The following is an 18403-nucleotide window of genomic DNA, read 5'->3' as shown; positions in this document are numbered from 1 at the left end:
GAAAACATTTTAGGTCTGTGAATTCTACCTGAGGAAAAATGATAAACTAAATACTGTAATTAAAGTATAATAAATTTATCACATAGCACATTTTTTTAAATTAGAAGAATTCGCTATATTTAGTATCAACCCGTTTGGTGATATCTTAAGGAAACTAGAGATTGGACCACTGAGTTTAATTCTGTTCTGTAGCTACTCAGCTATATCCTTGTGCCTTGAACACTGAATCATAGACACTGACTGTCATACATACAAGGGGGAAAAGGCTAGAGTGAATGTATCACAGTTTCCATCACTCTTAGGAAAAAAACTACATTAATTTCACAATTTTTTACTATCATCTGCTATGCCAGGCCCTCTTATAGTAGCACCAGCAATATATGCAAATACCTCAGGTTGATTTATACTGGATCCATGTTTTCTTTTATCTTCATTGAGGTGGTAAGTTTTGGTTTTCATACATTTGAATTTAGTTTTATCCATCATTCTCCAATTTAATTAGGAATTTGGGATTCACTGCAAATCCCTAAATATTTATTTTAAAATTTTTAATGTAATTAATTTTATTTTATTTATTTATTTACTTATTATTTTAAGGGATGGGGTCTTGCTATGTTGCCTGAGCTGGAGTGCAGTGGCTATTCACAGGCATAATCATAGCTCACTGCAACCTTGAACTTCTGAGTTCAAGTGACCCACCTGCCTCCGTCTCCTGAGTAGCTGGGAGTACAGGTGCACACTACCATGTCTGGCTAAAGCACTAAATACATAAACCAGCATAAATTGGTGTTTACATTCAGTTTGAAAAGATAAAAATATAATTGTTTACTTAGCAAGGATATATTAAAGTTCTACCAAAGACAACTGTGTATTTTAAATTCTTTATTTCTGATTCAAAGTACATGCTTTATATATGAGATTAATAAGGCTGAATGTGATAACATTTTAACATAGGCTCTATCTATCTTCAGATTGCACATGTTGTGTGAGTTGGAGCATAGCATCAAACCACTTTTCCAGCATTCTCCAGGTGACAGTTCTCAAGAAGATTCTCTAAACTGGGTAGCTCGACTAGAAATGACCCAGAATTCCTACAGAGCCAAGGAGCCTATCCTGGCTCTCCGGAGGGCTTTACTAAGCCTCAACAAAAGGTTTCTCATACTACTTTTATTTTAAAAATGTCACTTATCTTGAATTTGGTATTTGGATATTATTTGGGGGTATTTGTATTTCTTAATTTTCTTTCTGAATCTATCTTTTTCTATTTTTAATTATCAGGGCTACACTATCTGGTTGAAAGGAACCTAGAACCTAAGAATCACTTTTTTACGCCATTTCTTTCTCTTTTTTAAGATGTTAAATACATATCTGGGGGATATGTTTTTTACTGATAAAAATCAAGAATAAGGTTTATAATAGGTAAAACAGAGCACTATAAGAAAATTAAGTCAAGTCTTTTTGAACAAATTAATCATTAATTCCTTTGAAATAGTATATGAAGAAGTTTCTGTGTTAGGAAGAGGGGTTTTCAAAACATTGGAACTACTTGCAAAGTTTATGACCTAGATTTAAATTGTTTAAGTTAAGTTGTCGCATACGCTTGTCAGTGGTCTCTCTCACCCATGTGTTGTTACTTCCTTTAGACCAGATCACGATGAAATGGTTGGAGAATGCTGGCTGCAGAGTGCCAGAGTAGCTAGAAAGGCTGGTCACCACCAGACAGCCTACAATGCTCTCCTTAATGCAGGGGAATCACGACTCGCTGAACTGTATGTGGAAAGGGCAAAGTGGCTCTGGTCCAAGGTAATGGCCAGGGAAATGTCATCAGATATATATATATATATATATTCTGTTGGGAATTATGTACTTCCTTAAAAGGCCAACTGAGAGAACATAACTAATCCAAATTAAGAACCTTCCTTTTCTATCACTTTTCTTCATTAGTTATCTACCATAGCCTGGAAGTAACTATTCTTTTTACTCTACAGTCCCCAGATACCTTCCCATTTCAAGGCTGAATGTGGAGTTCTTTCAGTTTTCATCTATCTTACATTTTCCTTGAGGAAAACGACCTCTTAATTTTTCACCTTATGTATGTATACATACAGTAAATGTTGGTTAAATGAATGTAACTCTGTCACTTAGTCGCTGGCAGATAATTAGCTCTCTGTGGACTTGCCAGTGTTACTGTCAATATTCAGCTCTGATCTGGCCAGGAAGGGCCTAGCATCTGAACAGAAGTTCACAGCAGTCTTCAGATTAAAGCAAAAGTAATGAGAAGGGGGTTTTTTAAACATTGGAACTGCTTGCAAGATTTATGATCCAGATTTATTTTATTTATTTATTTATTTATTTATTTATTTATTTATTTATTTGAGGCAGAATCTCACTCTGTCGCCCAGGCTGGAGTACAGTGGCATGATCTCGGCTCACTACAACCTCTGCCTCCCGGGTTCAAGTGATTCTCCTGCCTCAGCCTCCTGAGTAGCTGGTACTACATGCGCCATGCCCAGCTAATTGTATTTTTAGTAGAGACGGGGTTTCACCGTGTTAGCCAGGATGGTCTCGATCTCCTGACCTCGTGATCCACCTGCCTCAGCCTCCCAAAGTGCTGGGATTACAGGCGTGAGCCACTGTGCCCAGCCTATAACCCAGATTTAAATGGCTATTACTTAAATTTCTCCTCAGGCTAGTCACCAGTTTAGAATTAGTAATAGGCATTACTAATAGTAATAGCATGTTCTGGAATTGATACTTAGCAACTATTGTTGGTGCCATTTGTGGTTACACAAACTTGTGGTGGCTGAGAAAGGACAGGAGAGGAGATGTTTCCTGGATGAGAGGGGAAAGCAGTTTATTCAGTGTGCATTAGTCAGTACCTGGTCATTTTATTGAGCTAGTGCTAGTCTATGTATTATAATACCTTAAACTCAATACATTCAAGATGCAATTTATTGTTAATACTCAATACCTGTTTCTCCTCTCACGTTTCCTACTTTTCTGAACAAGACTTTATTCCATCCTCCCATCGAAAGCAGAAATCTGGACATCATCTTAAATTCCTTCTACAACCTTACTTTTCACATCCAGCTGGAGACTAAATCTTTGTTCTTCAACCTTAGAAATATCTCTTGAATCCTCTCCCTCTTATTTATTTCCACTGCTTTAATTTATGACTTTATTATTTACATCCTCTAACAATGTTAACAACCTTTTTAGGATCTCACCATTTACTGCAGTTTGTGATCTTTCTAAAATCTACATCGAATCATGTTGCTCCTTCAAAAAGATTAAATCCTACAAAGTATTCTTCATACCTTTAGGATTAAGCCTGAACTCTAGGAACTATACAAATCCCTTTCTGATCAAGTCCTGGCCTACTTCCTCAGTGTCATTCATCACCATCTCAAAAACCCTTTAAACTTCAGCTAAAATCAGACTCTGTGCTTTTCTTCCAATTAAAATTATTCCATCTACCTAGAATGCCTTTCACTAAATTCTCTGCCAAGAAGATTTCTACTTATTCTTGAAAACCTAATTCAAATTTTCTTTGTTGATAACTTTTCCTGACTGCTGTTTTCCTTCATTTTCCTATATTCTTCAGGTAGGTTTAAGGGACTCTTCTCTCTCCTGTATAATGCCGATGTATATTCCTCTGTTGTAGCACTTAGCAAATATGCTGTTATTTCACATAGTTTCTTTCCTCATGTGACTATGAACTTTTTTATGCCAGGGATTTTAATTTGTTCATGATTGTCTTCAGTTCCCTGAACTTTGATTATAGTCCTTTCTTGATATCCACGGGGAGATTGGTCCCAGGATTCTCCATGGATAACAAAATCTCTGGATACTCAAGTCCTTTATATAAAGTGGCATACACTGTATTTGCATATAACCTGCAGACATCCTCTTGTGTACTTCTCTAGGTTACTTATAATACCTAATACAGTGCAAATGCTTTGTAAACAGTTATTATACTTGTATTGCTTATTCATATTATTTTTAATTTTTTGTTCATAATATTTCTTTTTTTTTTTTTAAGTTTTATGTTTTGAGAGAGACAGAGTCTTGCTCTGTTGCCCAGGCTGCAGTGCAGTGGCATGATCATAGCTCACTGATGCCTTGGACTCCTGGCCTCAAGCAATCCTCCCACCTCAGCCTGTGCTTTGTAGCACGGGAATTGCATATGTGAGCCACTGTGCCCAGCCATTCCTAATATTTTCTATCCACTGTTGGTTGAATCCATTGATGTGGAACCTATGGATATAGACAGCCAACTACAGTTATAAAATTAATTAGTAAATGAATGAATAAGATGAAATGAAGCAATGTTTCAGTTTTAGAATTTTACTTTAGTAAGAGGCAAACAAAAGATAAACATGAAATTACACGTGGATTTGTACAAAAACATACTTAATGAACTAATACTTTTGCAGAAAATAGAAATATGTTTTTAAATTAAAAGGCTTATTGTTGCCTTTTTTCTTTTAGGGTGATGTTCACCAGGCACTAATTGTTCTTCAAAAAGGTGTTGAATTATGTTTTCCTGAAAATGAAACCCCACCTGAGGGTAAGAACATGTTAATCCATGGTCGAGCTATGCTACTAGTGGGCCGATTTATGGAAGAAACAGCTAACTTTGAAAGCAATGCCATTATGAAAAAATATAAGGCAAGTATATGTATAATGCAATTTCAGTTAACTCTTTGTTGACTGGGTAAAATGACTTAAGTCTATATGGAAAAGTATATGTATAAAAATAACCAGGAAATTTTTTTGACTTTTCAGTGAGTATATAACATAAGTAATTGGAATTATCACAAAATAAATATACTCATGAAACTGCCACCAAGTCAAGAAATAGAATATTATTTCAGCTCTATAACCCCACTCCCCTTCACCCCAGTAATCACTATTCTCCCCCTCTGTCTCAAAGTTAACTACATCCTAGCCTGAAAATTTTTGAGCAAAACCAATTTATAACTTCTTGACTAGGTATTAAACTTTATATAGATGGTGTTGTAAGAGATATACCTCTCAGTAATCCATGGGTCAATGAAAACTTTCAGTGGAAATTTAAAAGTACTTTGAACTGAATGATAATAAAAATGGCACATGAAATCCTGTGCAGCTAAAGCCATTCTTAAAAGGGATTTAAATTTTTATTTGCATATATTTGACGAAAATAAAGGTTCAGGATTAATGAGCTAAGTATCTATTCCAACGGGTTAAAAAAGGAACTAAAAAAGTAGGGGGAGGAAAAAAAAGTAGAAGAAAGGAAATAATAAAGCAAAGAGCAGGTGGCTGGAATTTGTGGGACAGATAACTGAGAGAAAAATGTTAAACAGAGTAGTTCCTATCTGCATAGGAATTGTGTTGGCTGAATACCAGCCTGCGCATGAATAATCCAGAATTCTATGAGGCCAAGCTAGGAATAACAGACTTGCTGGGGAAACAACAAACATGCAGAGGCTATAAGAACAATTTCCAGAGCTCACATGGGATCGAGATTCGTTCAGATGACAGGATTGAGAGTTATTCAGTCCACCAGCCAGATTGAGAGGCCTCATTGCATAATATGGAGCATTCAGTAAAGACCTTAAAAGAGCCACAATTTAGAAGTAGGACTAAATCAGTCCTAGGCTAAAAACTACTCTATATCTATACTAGAAAGGCAGTAAAACAAGCTTTAAGAGGATTACACTGATCTTCAAGTAACCTTACTGCCTGCCGGATCAAAGTCTAACACTCTTTAAAGCAAGACAACAAAATCTAAAACTTGACAACATAAAAATATATCCAGCATCCATTAAAAAATTACTATGTGAATGAAGAAGCAAGAATATTTGAGCCATACATAGGAAAAAAATAAATCAATAGAAATAGTTCTAGAAATGACAGAGATGATGAAATTTATAGATAAGTATGTAAAAACAGCTGTTGTATATAGACTCCATAAGTTTAAGAACATAAACAAAAATAAGAGAATGATGAGAAGAGAGAGGAATCAGAAATACAAGAAAGACCTAAATGGGACCAAGAGCCAAAGCAAATGGCACAGACAGTGCTAATCTTTAGATCCAGGAAGTGTTGCGTTCTGATGAAGATAAATAGGAGTCCAGCTCCTGTTCCTTGGTTACAAGAAGATGTCATGCCACCTAAGAAACTAATCTTGATTTGCATTAAAAACTATATTATCCTAAAGGGCAGTGATAATGAGGCAGGTTCTGAAACCATACTTGTAAATTTCACCTTTCCAGTTGGAGAGATCTTCTGAATTTATTCTAGTATGTAAGGCGCAACAACTTACATACTAAGCCTTTGTGAGAGGCACACAAAAACTCACCAGTACTTAACAGCAGAATTTGATAGTGGATATTCCAGTTCTCCCATCTCTGTCTGGTACTAAAGCCAGGGTTAGAGAAGAGAGATGTCGTCAGACTACCAACTTTTCAGGTTCTGTTTCCTCTGCGTACACCCCTAATTTCCTGTCATAAAGACCTGAGTAGCCTCCTCTCTTGTTCTGGTTGCCTATACATGATGTAGACAGAAATGAGTAGAGAAAAGAATAGAGGCTGACTACTGTAGAATGGCATGAAGATCCAAGGGGCCACATATTGCATGATTCCACTTACATGAAATGGCTAGAATAAGCAAATACATAGAGACAGAAGGTAGATTAATGGGTACTAGAGACTGAGGTTGGGTCTGGGAAGTGACTGCTAATTGGTACAATTTTTTTTTTGGAGTGATGAAAATGTTCTGGAATTTGATAGTGGTGATGGTTACACAACTCTGTAAATATACTAAAAACAACTTTAAAATTGTGAACTTTATATTATATCCCAATAGAGCTGTCATTTTAAAATATTACCCAAATGGCAATCTTTAAATAAAAAAAGAAGTAAAAGATACAAGGACAAGGAAAAAAATGTAGGAAATTTATTAATTGCAGATGATATGAATACATATGTAGAAAATTCTAAATATTATAAACTATTCAAAATATTGAGTGAGTTAAACAAGATTGCCTGATGATTTTACTTCTGTATGACAACCAATAAAGATTTTAATATATTCCATTTACAAGCAAAAAGTGCTTGAACAGTTGGATATCTGTATGAAGAAAAAAATGTTCTTCAACCTCTACCTCATACCATAGACAAAATTGCTTCAAAAAGAGTGGATTATAGATCTAAACTGAAAAGCTAAAATTATAAACTTCTAGATGAAAAAGTAGAAGAAAATCTTTACAACCTTAGGATAGGCAAAGGTTTTCTTAGATCACACAAAGCATTAAGCATTAAAAAAATCCTGATAAATTAGATTTTCATCAAAGTTAAAACCTTTTCTAAGAAAGACAGTTAAGAAAATGAAAAGGTGTAAGCCATAGACTTGGAGAAAATACTTGCAATACCTATATGACAGAGGATTTGTAGCTAAATTATAGAGAACCCTACAACTTAGCAAGACAATTTAAAAATCTGTGAGGCCAGGCACAGTGGCTCAGGCCTGTAATCCCGGTGCTTTGGGAGGCCAAGGCCTGAGGATTGCTTGAAGCTAGGAGTTCAAGACCAGTCTGGGCAATATAGTGAGAACCTGTCTCTACAAAAATAAAAATTAGCCGGGTATAGCGACGAATGCCTATAGTCTTAGCTATTCAGGAGGCTAAAGCAGGAGGATCACTTGAGCCTAGGTGTTTGAGGTTACAGTTAGCTATGATGGCACCACTGCATTCCAGCCTGAGTTAGAGTGAAACTTTGTCTATTAAAAAAAGAAATAAAGATCTGCAAAAGTATTGGAAAGACACTTCATAAGAATATATGCAAATGGCCAAAAAGCAAATGAAAAGACGCTTAGCATCATTAGTCATTAGGAAGATGCAAATTAAAACCACAATGAAATAACACATTATACACTGAAATGGCTGAAGTCTAAAAGACTAGCAATACCTGTTAATGCAATAAATGCACCTGGTGGGACTATAAAAAGTTAAATCTACCGTATTCCATTCCATTCTTAGATGTTTATCCAACAGAAACAATTACATATGTCAATAAAAAGACTTGTACACAAATGTTTATAGTAGCTTTAGTCACAAAAACTGGAGATAGACCAGCTGGCCATCCAGAGAAGATGGATAAACAAACTGTGGCACAGTTATATAATGGAATACTACCCTACAACAAGAAGAAATGAACTACTGGTACACACAACAAGGTGGATTAATGTCATAGATATGCTGAATGAAAGAAGAGGGACATAACAGACTACGTGCTTATATGATTTCATTTATGTGACATTTTAAAACAGGTACAACTAATGTATATGAATAGAAATATCAGTAGTTGCCTGGGTAGTTGGCAGGAGAGTGATGGCAAGGGTGGGCGCCCGTAAGAACTTTCGAGAGAGTTAGGAATGTTCATTTTCTTGACTGGAATGATGGTTCCATGGGTGTATATATGTCAAAAGTTACCAATTTGTACTTAATGTGTAAATTTTATTGTATGAAAGTTCTGTCTTAAGAAAGTTGATTTAAAATTTTATTTTATTTTATTTTTGAGACAGGGTCTTGGTCTGTCAACCCAGGCTGGAGTATAGTGGCATGGTTATGCCTCACTGCAGCCTCAACCTCCTGGGCTCAAGTGATCCTCCCACCTCAGCCTCTCAAGTAGCTGGGATCACAGGCATATGCCACCACACCAAGCTAATTTTTTATTTTGTGGGGACAGGGTCTTGCTGTTCTGCCAAGGCTGGTCTCAAACTTCCTGCCTCAACTGATCCTCCCATCTCTGCCTCCCAAAGTGCTGGGATTATAGTTGTGAGCCACCATGCATGCCCAGCCTAAAATTTTTAAAGATATCATTTAGGATAGCAATAAAAATAATGAAATGCCTAAGATTAAATTGCACACAAGACCTCTCCACAAAATAAAAATTAAAACATTAAAATTGAGTGAAGTAAAAAAGACCTAAATAAATTGGTAGCTAGAATACATGTATGAATGGGAAGACTCAATAATATAATTATTTCTCTACAAATTCACCTAGAGGTTTAATGCAGTTCTCATCAAATGCTAACAGGTAATTGAAAATTAGAATTTAAAATTTCTGTGGAAACATAAAGTCCAAGAATAACCAAGAAGCTTTTCTGTCACCTTTAATTTTTTCAGTTTTATTTTGAAATAATCTTTGACTTTTAAAAAGTTGGTAGTAGTATAGAGAATTTCCATATCTACCCTTTAGCATGTTTCCCCTAATTTTAATATTTTACACTACTATAGTATCAGAAGTGGGAAATTAACATTGATAAACAGTACTGTTAACTATCTGTAGACCACATTTCACCAGTTTTCCCAATAGTGTCCTTTTTCTGTCTAGAATTGAGGATTCCATATAGCATTAGTTGTCATATCTCCTAGTAACCTCCAATCTATCTGAGATGCTCTTTACTATATTGTGTGAGATCAGGTGCAGGGAGAAAATAGTTGGCCCAATCAAAAGAAGTAATTGGAGAAAGTTTAATGAAAAACTAAATTAAGGGAAATTAACAAAGGATGGTGAAAGTACCCCATGGCTAGCAACAACAGAGGGTTGTTGCTAACTCTAGACCTGAAGGAGTAAAAGGATAGAGCATTTACTGGAACCTATAAAGGGAGCTAAATTTGTAGGAAAGGACCATCGGACCAGAACTTAACCTTAGGGAAAGAAACACAACCACTGTCAACTGCAGCCCAGCAGGAAGGAAACCAGCAGGTATAAAGAACTTAACCTCACTCTCCTCCTCACCCTCTAATCTGTTACTACCTTCCATTGATTGAAGTTCACAGGAAGCCAGAGGGCAAACAGGCCCATTAATATAAATCATCAATTTCAATGTCCTGGGGCACTGAGCAGAGTGGAAAAGGCTAAAGTTGGCAAGTGTATCTATCTGGAGGGGCAAACTGTGAATAACCAAAATAGTCTTTTCAATAAATGTTGTTGTATCACTTGGGTATCCTACAGGAAAACAAAAAATCAAACTTGATCCCTTCTTCCCACTATAAACAAAAGTAAACGAGGTAGATTGCTAATCTAGGTCAGGACTTCTTAAACATTACAAAAACACTATAATATAAACAATAACTTCTCTTTATCAGAAGATACCATTGTGAGTTAGAGGCAAGCTGCAGATTAGAAGATATTTGCAATACATTAGAGGTTCATATCTGGAATATGACCCAGCATGTCCCCATAGGATATATACAAGAATGTTTATAACATTATTATTTGTCGATTTTATTTTGGAAGTAATCCAAATGGCAATCAATTATAGAATGGATAAATATGTTGTAGCATATTCTTATAATGGAATACTATATAGTAAACCAAATTTATATGCAATAACTTGGATTGATATCACAGATGTAATGTTGAGTGAAATAAGCCAGATAAAAAATAATACATGTAGGGCCGGGCGTGGTGGCTCATGCCTATAATCCCAGCACTTTGGGAGGCCGAGGCAGGCAGATTGCTTGAGCTGAGTTCAAGACCAGCCTAGGAAACATAGCAAAACTCCATCTCTACAAAAAAAAAAAAAATTAGCTGGGTGTGGTGGTGTATGCCTGTAGTCCCAGCTGCTCCGTAGGCTGAGGAGGGAGGATCGCCTTGAGACTAGGAGTCGTGGCTGCAGGGAGTCATGAGCATGCCACTGCACTCCAGCCAGGACAACAGAGCAAAACCCTGTCTCTAATAATAATGTATACATTTTTGGAGACAGAGTTCTCACTCTGTCACTCAGGCTGGGGTGCAATGGCGCGATCTCGGCACACTGCAAGCTCCACCTCCCAGGTTCATGCCATTCTCCTGCCTCCACCTCCCAAGTAGCTGGGACTACAGGCGCCCACCACCACGCCCAGCTAATTTTTTTTTTTTTTTTTTTTTTTTGTTGTATTTTTAGTAGAGACGGAGTTTCACTGTGTTAGCCAGGATGGTCTCTATCTCCTGACCTCGTGATCCGTCCACCTCGGCCTCCCAAAGTGCTGGGATTACAACCATAAGCCACCATGCCCAACCAATAATAATTATTATAGTATGATTCTATTTATATAAAAGTTCAAAAACAGGTAAAACAAAACTCCTGGAGTTCTTGTATGAGGCTGATCAATTTGTGATAATTAATCAAGTTGTATACATAAGATTCATGTATGTTTCTGTATATAAACTTTATTTTTCAAAATAAAACAAAAATCTTAACTAAAAAGGGGGAGAGAGAGGGGAGGGAGGGAGGAAGGAGCTTTTATATAAAGGTAATTACTTTGTGATAATTGATCAAGCTGTAAATTTGAGATTTGTGTATTTTTCACTATATGAATTTTACTTTTCAAAATAAATATTTAAAATCTAAGCTGAAACGAGAGAGGGAGGAGGAAGGAAGTTAGGGAAGGAGGAAGAAAGGAAAGCAGGAAGACAGATAGGAAGGAAGAAAGGAAGGAAAGACTAGGTTGACTAATATGTTTTTCTGGCAGCCCTTACCCTGTGTGGCTGGTTAGGTACATGAACCTAGCATGTATCACACATCTAATCATGTCATTCTGTCCTCTATTCCCAGGCAGGTTTGTGTCTGTAGAGTCTCAAGATTAAAGTCAGTAGAAACTCAAGATCTCACTTAAGATTTCTGGTCTAAACTATGTTCTCAAACTTCTTTAGATGAAAAGTGGAGCTTCAATTTAAAAAAAAAAAAAAAAACTGTTAGTGATCCTGTGTGTTTCCCATCACATTTAATGTCATATTAAAAATTAATAAACCACACAAATATTTAAGGCAGGAACAGCAAGAAGAAATGACAAAGGAGACTAAGTGAGAGTGACCAGAAAGAGAGGAGAAAACTTGGAAGATGGTGGCCTCACAGAAGTCAAGGGATGAAAGCATTTGAAATACGTGACTTGGACACCAGAAACATATTGAAGAGAGTTCAAATGAGATCAGAATTGTAAAATATCTCTTGGATTTGAGGAGCTCCTTAATGGAGTGAAGCTGAAAAGACATAGTTTTAGGAATCAATGTGAGGTGGAGAATTCTTTTTAGAAGCCTGCTTCTGAAGGCGTTGAGAGAAAGGGCAATAACTTGTGAGAGATCTTGGAGAAAAATAAGATATGTGATTTTAATTTTACCATAATTTTTATGCTTTTTAAAGTCCTACCCTCTTTAGAGACTTGATATTACTTCTGCTTTGAGGATTTTTAAAAATGCCTTTCATGATACATGTGTATATATACACACACACATATTTATATATAAAAAATCTTTAACCCATCCAGACACTACTTTTCTGTATCTTTTAAAGTGGTGACATAAATGGAGTTTTCTTCTCCTAAGTTGCGAATTTTTCCAACACTATTTCATGTTGGACAGTGGACAACCCATCAGAACCAATCAGCCCTCCTGAGGAAACCTTTATAAGAAGGTAGCTATTCCTTATCCACATCAAAGATTGAGTCTGCTTTTGACTTTGCTCCGCCTAGATAAAGGTCACATACTTTGATCCGTATTCATCTATTCATATTTTACTTCCCAGCATAGCATGGGATTTCCTTAGGTGAGTATCCTATGTTCTTTTTTACAGGATGTGACCGCGTGCCTGCCAGAATGGGAGGATGGGCATTTTTACCTTGCCAAGTACTATGACAAATTGATGCCCATGGTCACAGACAACAAAATGGAAAAGCAAGGTGATCTCATCCGGTATATAGTTCTTCATTTTGGCAGGTGAGTATGAGAACTGCATGTTTGCAGATTAAATATGAAAGGATGACTATTAATATTGAAACTATTATCACATGTCTTAGCATATTCTAGGTATTTTCTGGCTTATGACTGATTCAGTGTATCACCTTAGATAAGATGTAAATTTTTCCTTTATGCAAGTTTTTTCTTCACTTTAAAAACTAACTTTTTAAATGAAAAAAGTGATATAGGCATGTGTTTTGGAAACTCTCTCTAACCATGTTATTCCTCTGCTCTCACACTGACACAGCAATCATCAACACAGTAGAAGACTTATGTGACCAGATATGTGGGGTTTTTTCCCCATACACCAAGCGGTGGACACCAGCTTGATGTCCTCCAATTCTGTGCTGACACTCTCTGTCTGGAGACAGTGTCATACCTCAAAGGTTGAGGGCTTGGTGACACAAGACCATCTCCTCCTTCCCCTAGTTGCAAGTCTGGGCCTCTGGAACTTCTGACCAACTGGCTTCAAGTTGGGGTTCTCACAACTTCCTCTTGGGTTCAATAAATTTGCTAGAGTGGCTCACAGAACTCAGGGAAACCTGTTTACTGGTTTATTAAGAAAGATATTTTAAGGATGCAAATAAACAGCCCGATGAAGAGATAGATAAGGTAACGTCTGGAGGGGTCCGGCACAGGAGCTTCTGTCTCCATGGAGATGGGGTGTGCCATCCTTCTGGCGCGTGGAAGAGGTCTTTGTCACCCTCCTGTTAGCCACCATGTGTTCAACTCTCTGGAAGCTCTCCAAACTCTGTCCTGTGGGGTTTTTAGTGGAGTCTTTATTACATGGGCATGATTGACAACCATGTAGAAATGTGAGTGGACAAATAGCTCATAATGTAAACCCAGCAAGGTCTGTCTGTTCAGACTTTTCTTGGCCTTTTCTATGTAGCATTCCTTCCTCTAGGGTGTGGGGCAGGATCCTCTCTGGGATGAGAATCTTTTGACCCACAGTCAGATTAGATTCCTGCCTTGGGCAGGTGAGTGAAGGACAGGAGAAGCTCATAGAGAGAGATTCTGTTTCCTGAGGTCTAAAGTGCCCTGATATAACAAGGAATTAAGAGCCAGTAACTGTGAACTAAAACCAATATACATATTATAATACTACAGCATGGATTTTTTAAAAATTCAGCAGCACCAAATTAAGTATCCTTCCCATTCCAGACCCTCATTCCCTGAGTCCCCAGTCGTAGAATTCCAGAAGACCCTAAATGTCACATTTTGTGGTTATATATATTATTATTAGTAGTAGTAGTATTTTATTTTATATTTTATTTTATTTTATTCTATTTTATTCTATTTTATTTTATTTTATTTTTATTATTTTATGACAGAGTCTTGCTCTGTCACCAAGGCTGGAGTGCAGTGGCACGATCTCAGCTCACTGCAACCTCTGCTTCCCAGGTTCAAGCGATTCTGGCTCACCCTCCTGAGTAGCTGGGATTACAGGCGCGTGCTACCACACCCGGTTAATTTTTGTATTTTTAGTAGAGACAGAGTTTCACACATTGGTCAGGCTGATCTCGAACTCCTGACCTCATGATCTGCCCGCCACAGCCTCCCAAAGTGCTGGGATTATGGGTGTGAGCCACCCCACTCAGCCTTCTTGGTTATTTTTAATTGCAGTGGAATACTTCCTTCTAGCCCATTCCAGTAAGAAGTAGTATAATATATATATATGAAAATGACTTTGACATTAGACTTGTAGAAAGTACTTATTCTTAAACTAGTTAATAGGTGAAATATAACTTTTAATTTCATATATCAGTGTATTATAGTCAAGTAGTATAATCTCAGGCCTACTGTTTATATTTTTATAAATTATTAATTACTAAGAAATAATATCATTCCATACATTCTCCTTATCATACTCATATACTATTGCTTTACATGGAAGGATATCTTCAGATCAATAAATCTGTTAAAATTGCCTATTATGAGGTACTATGACTTCTCAGTTAAATATTTTCAGGAATTAAAGCAATATCTGTAGCCAGGGGTGGTGGTGTGTGCCTGTAGTCCTAGCTACTTTGGAGGTTGAGGTGGGAGGATTACCTGAACCTGGGAGGTCAAGGCTATAGTGAGCTGTGACTGCACCACTGCACAGCAGCCTGGATAACACAGCAAGACCCTATCTCAAAAAAAAGAAAAAAGAAAAAAAAGAAGAAAGAAAAGGGCATATGTTCTCGGGATCTCCTGAGGGCTATGTCACAGGGAAAAAAAATGGAAAAAAAAAAAGCAATATTAGTTCATCATTGGTGGTATTAGGGTAGCAAAATGACTAAAGGTACCCTGTCATTTTTTTAATTGACAGAGTATCACTCTGTCACTGAGGCAGGAGTGCAGTCACACAAAGGTAACTATGACCTTGAACTCTGGGCTCAAGTGATCCTCCTACCTCAGTCTCCTGAGTTGTTAGGACGATAGGCACATGCCACCATGCCCAACTATGTTTCTAAATAATTTTTTGTAGAGACAGGGTCTCACTGTGTTGCCCAGGCTGATCTTGAGCTCCTGGCCTCAAGCAATCTTCCCCACCTCAGCCTCCCAAAGCACTGAGATTACAGATGTGAGCCATCACTCTTGGCCCAGTTCTTTTGAACAATGAGTGATAGCTTCTTTTGTTTGCTGTTAGTCTTAGTATATATCATGTGCCTTGGGATATAGAATTTACTTAACACATTTCTTTTAAAACAAGTAGTTATATAAAGTCCTCTATATGCATAAAACTGTTATGTATAATGAGTATTTTTAAAGTACCCTTCAGGAATGTAAGTACATTTCAAAACCTGTTTCTATCCATAGTAGTTAAAATAAAATATTTGTATGCTTAAGGGAGTAAACTTAGCTATTGAGACATATTTATCCCCTGACTGAATAATTGTGTTATTACTGATTAAAATATTAATGTTTGCCCTTAAGAATCTACAATCCAATTAGGGATAGAAACCTTAAGTACATAAAACATTTAAATAATGGTACATAATAGAATGTGAGATTAGATCTCAAAATAGGCTGGGCTCAATGGCTCATGTCTGTAATCTCAGAAATTTGGGAGGCTGAGGCAGGCAGATTGCTTGAGCGCAGGAGTTCAAAACCAGCCAGAGCAACATGGTAAGACCCCATCTTTACCAAAAAAATACAAAAATTAGCCAGGCAAGGTGGTGCACGCCTGTGGTCCCAGCTACAAGGGAAGCTGAGCCAAGGGGGTTGCTTGAGCCCAGGAGGTAGAGATTGCAGTGAGCTATGATCATGCTGCTGCACTCCAGCCTGGGTGACAGAGAAAGACTCTGTCTCAAAAAAAAAAAAAAAAAAAAAAAATCAAAATAAATGTAGTAAATATCAGATATGGCTGGGCACGTTGATTAATGCCTGTAATCCCAGAATTTTGGGATTCTTCTGAAATGGAAGGATTGCTTGAGCCCAGGAGTTCAAGAAAAGCCTGGAGAACATGGCAAGACCTCATCTCTACAAAAAATAAATAAATTAGCCAGGCATAGGCTAATTTATTATGTGAAATAAACTGGTCTCAGCTGTGTGAATGGCTATGTTAGCCAGATACCAAAAGTGAACCAAAGAAGTCCAGAAGTCATGGAGGTCAAAAGTCAAGCCACAAGCCACTGGCTTTATGATTTCAAAAGTGTATTTCTTTGCATTGAATTGCTGCAAAAGTCTGGTAGGCCTCATGAAGAAGGTATACTAGTAATCCAAATTCAACAGCACATTAAAAGGATCATTCACCATGATCAAGTGGAATTTATTCCAGGATGCAAGGATGGTTCAACCTATCCAAATATATATATTTGATATACAACGTTAATAGAATGAAGGGCAAAAACCATATGATCATGTCATCTCAATAGATGCAGAGAAAGCACTTGACAAAATTCAACATGCTTTTATGACTAAAAAATTTCAAAAAATTATGTATAGGAGGAATGTACCTCAACACAGTAAAGACCATGTATGGTAACCCCAAAGATAACATCATACTCAGTGGTGAAAAGTTCAAAGCTTTTCCTCTAAGGTTAAGACAAAGATGCCCACCCTTGCCACTTATATTCAGTGTAGTACCAGGAATCCTAGCCATAGCAATTAGACAAGAGAGAGAAATAAAAGGCATCCAAATTGGAAAAGAAGTCATCAACTTTTTTCTGTTTGCAGACAACATGACCTTATATACTGAAACCCTAAGACTCCAATAAAAAACTATTAGAATAAGTGAATTCAATAAAGTTGCAGGATATAAAGACAACATACAAAAGTAAGTAGCATTTCTATACACTGACAACAGACTACTTGCAGATAAATTAAGAAGACAATCTCATTTACAGTAACTACAAAAAATAAAATACTTAGGAATAAATATAAGGAGGCAAAAGACCTCTACAAAGAAAACTATAAAACACTGATGAAAAGAAATTGAAGAAGACATAAACAAATGGAAAGATATCCTGGGTTTATGGATTGGAAGAATGAATATTAAAATGTTCATACTGCCCAAAGTGATCTACAGATTCAATGTAGTTTCTATCAAAATTCCAATAGCTTTTTCTTTCTTTCCTTTTTTTTTTTTTTTTTTGTTTAAAAATTCTGGCTGGGCACTGTGGCTTGCACCCTAATCCCAGCACTTTGGGAAGCTGAAGCAGGTGGATCACTTGAGGTCAGGAGTTTGAGACCAGCCTGGCCAACATGGTGAAACCTGGTCTCTACTAAAAATACAAAAATTAGCCAGATATGGTGGTGTGCATCTGTAATCCCAGCTACTAGGGAGGCTGAGGCAGTAGAATTGCTTGAACCCAGGAGGCGGAGGTCACAGTGAACCGAGATCATGCCTCTGCACTCCAGCCTGGGAGTCTCAAAAAAAAAAAAAAAATCCAATAACTTTTTTCACAGAAGTAGAAAAAAAATCCTAAAATTTGTATGGACCTAGAAAAGACCTCAGATAACCAAAGAAATCTTCAGCAAAAAGAACAAAGCTGGCCGAGCGTGGTGGCTCACACCTGTAATCATAGCACTTTGGGAGGCTGAGGTGGGTGGATTGCCTGAGCTCAGGAGTTCAAGACTGGGCAACACAGTGAAACCCTGTCTCTAGTAAAATACAGAAAATTAGCTGAGCATGGTGACGTGCACCTGTAATCCTAGCTACTCAGGAGGCTGAGGCAGAAGAATTTCTTTAGAACCCGGGAGGCGGAGGTTACAGTGAGCTGAGATTGTGCCGTTGCACTCCAGCCTGGGGGACAGAGTGAGACTACATCTCTAAAAAAAAAAAAAAAGAACAAAGCTGCAAAGCTGAAGGCATTACACTACCTGACTTCAAAATATACCACAAAGCTGTAATAACCAAAACAGTATAATATTAGTATTAAAATGTCTACATAGACCAATGGAACAGAATAGAGAGCCCAGAAATGAATCCATGCATTTACAGTCAATTGATCTTTAACAAAGGAGCCAAGAACCCACAATGGGGAAAGGATAGTCTCTTCAATAAATGGTGTTGGGACAACTGGATGTCCACATGCAACAGAATGGAATTACACTCTTACCTTACACCATATACAAAAATCAACTCAAAATGGCTTAAAAACTTAAATGTAAGACCTGAAGCTGTAAAACTACTAGAAGAAAACATA

The 18403-nt window shown here is 37.1% G+C and overlaps 1 protein-coding gene across 2 annotated transcripts in view; it reads left to right on the top strand.

Moving 5' to 3' along the window:
• Nucleotides 1-18403, top strand: part of LOC105469998 (ATR serine/threonine kinase) — a 121371-nt gene that overhangs the window by 78614 nt on the left and 24354 nt on the right. For both annotated transcript variants that reach the window (XM_011721684.2, XM_071091057.1), the window contains exons 33-36: nucleotides 972-1151; nucleotides 1644-1803; nucleotides 4492-4671; nucleotides 12604-12746. In XM_011721684.2, coding sequence (XP_011719986.1) covers nucleotides 972-1151; nucleotides 1644-1803; nucleotides 4492-4671; nucleotides 12604-12746 — 663 coding nt within the window. The remainder of the gene's footprint in view (nucleotides 1-971; nucleotides 1152-1643; nucleotides 1804-4491; nucleotides 4672-12603; nucleotides 12747-18403) is intronic.

Source organism: Macaca nemestrina, chromosome 2 (genome assembly GCF_043159975.1).
Source record: "Macaca nemestrina isolate mMacNem1 chromosome 2, mMacNem.hap1, whole genome shotgun sequence".
NCBI lineage: Eukaryota > Metazoa > Chordata > Mammalia > Primates > Cercopithecidae > Macaca > Macaca nemestrina.
Note: the sequence above shows the minus strand (reverse complement) of the source record. Positions and strands in the feature narration are given on the sequence as shown.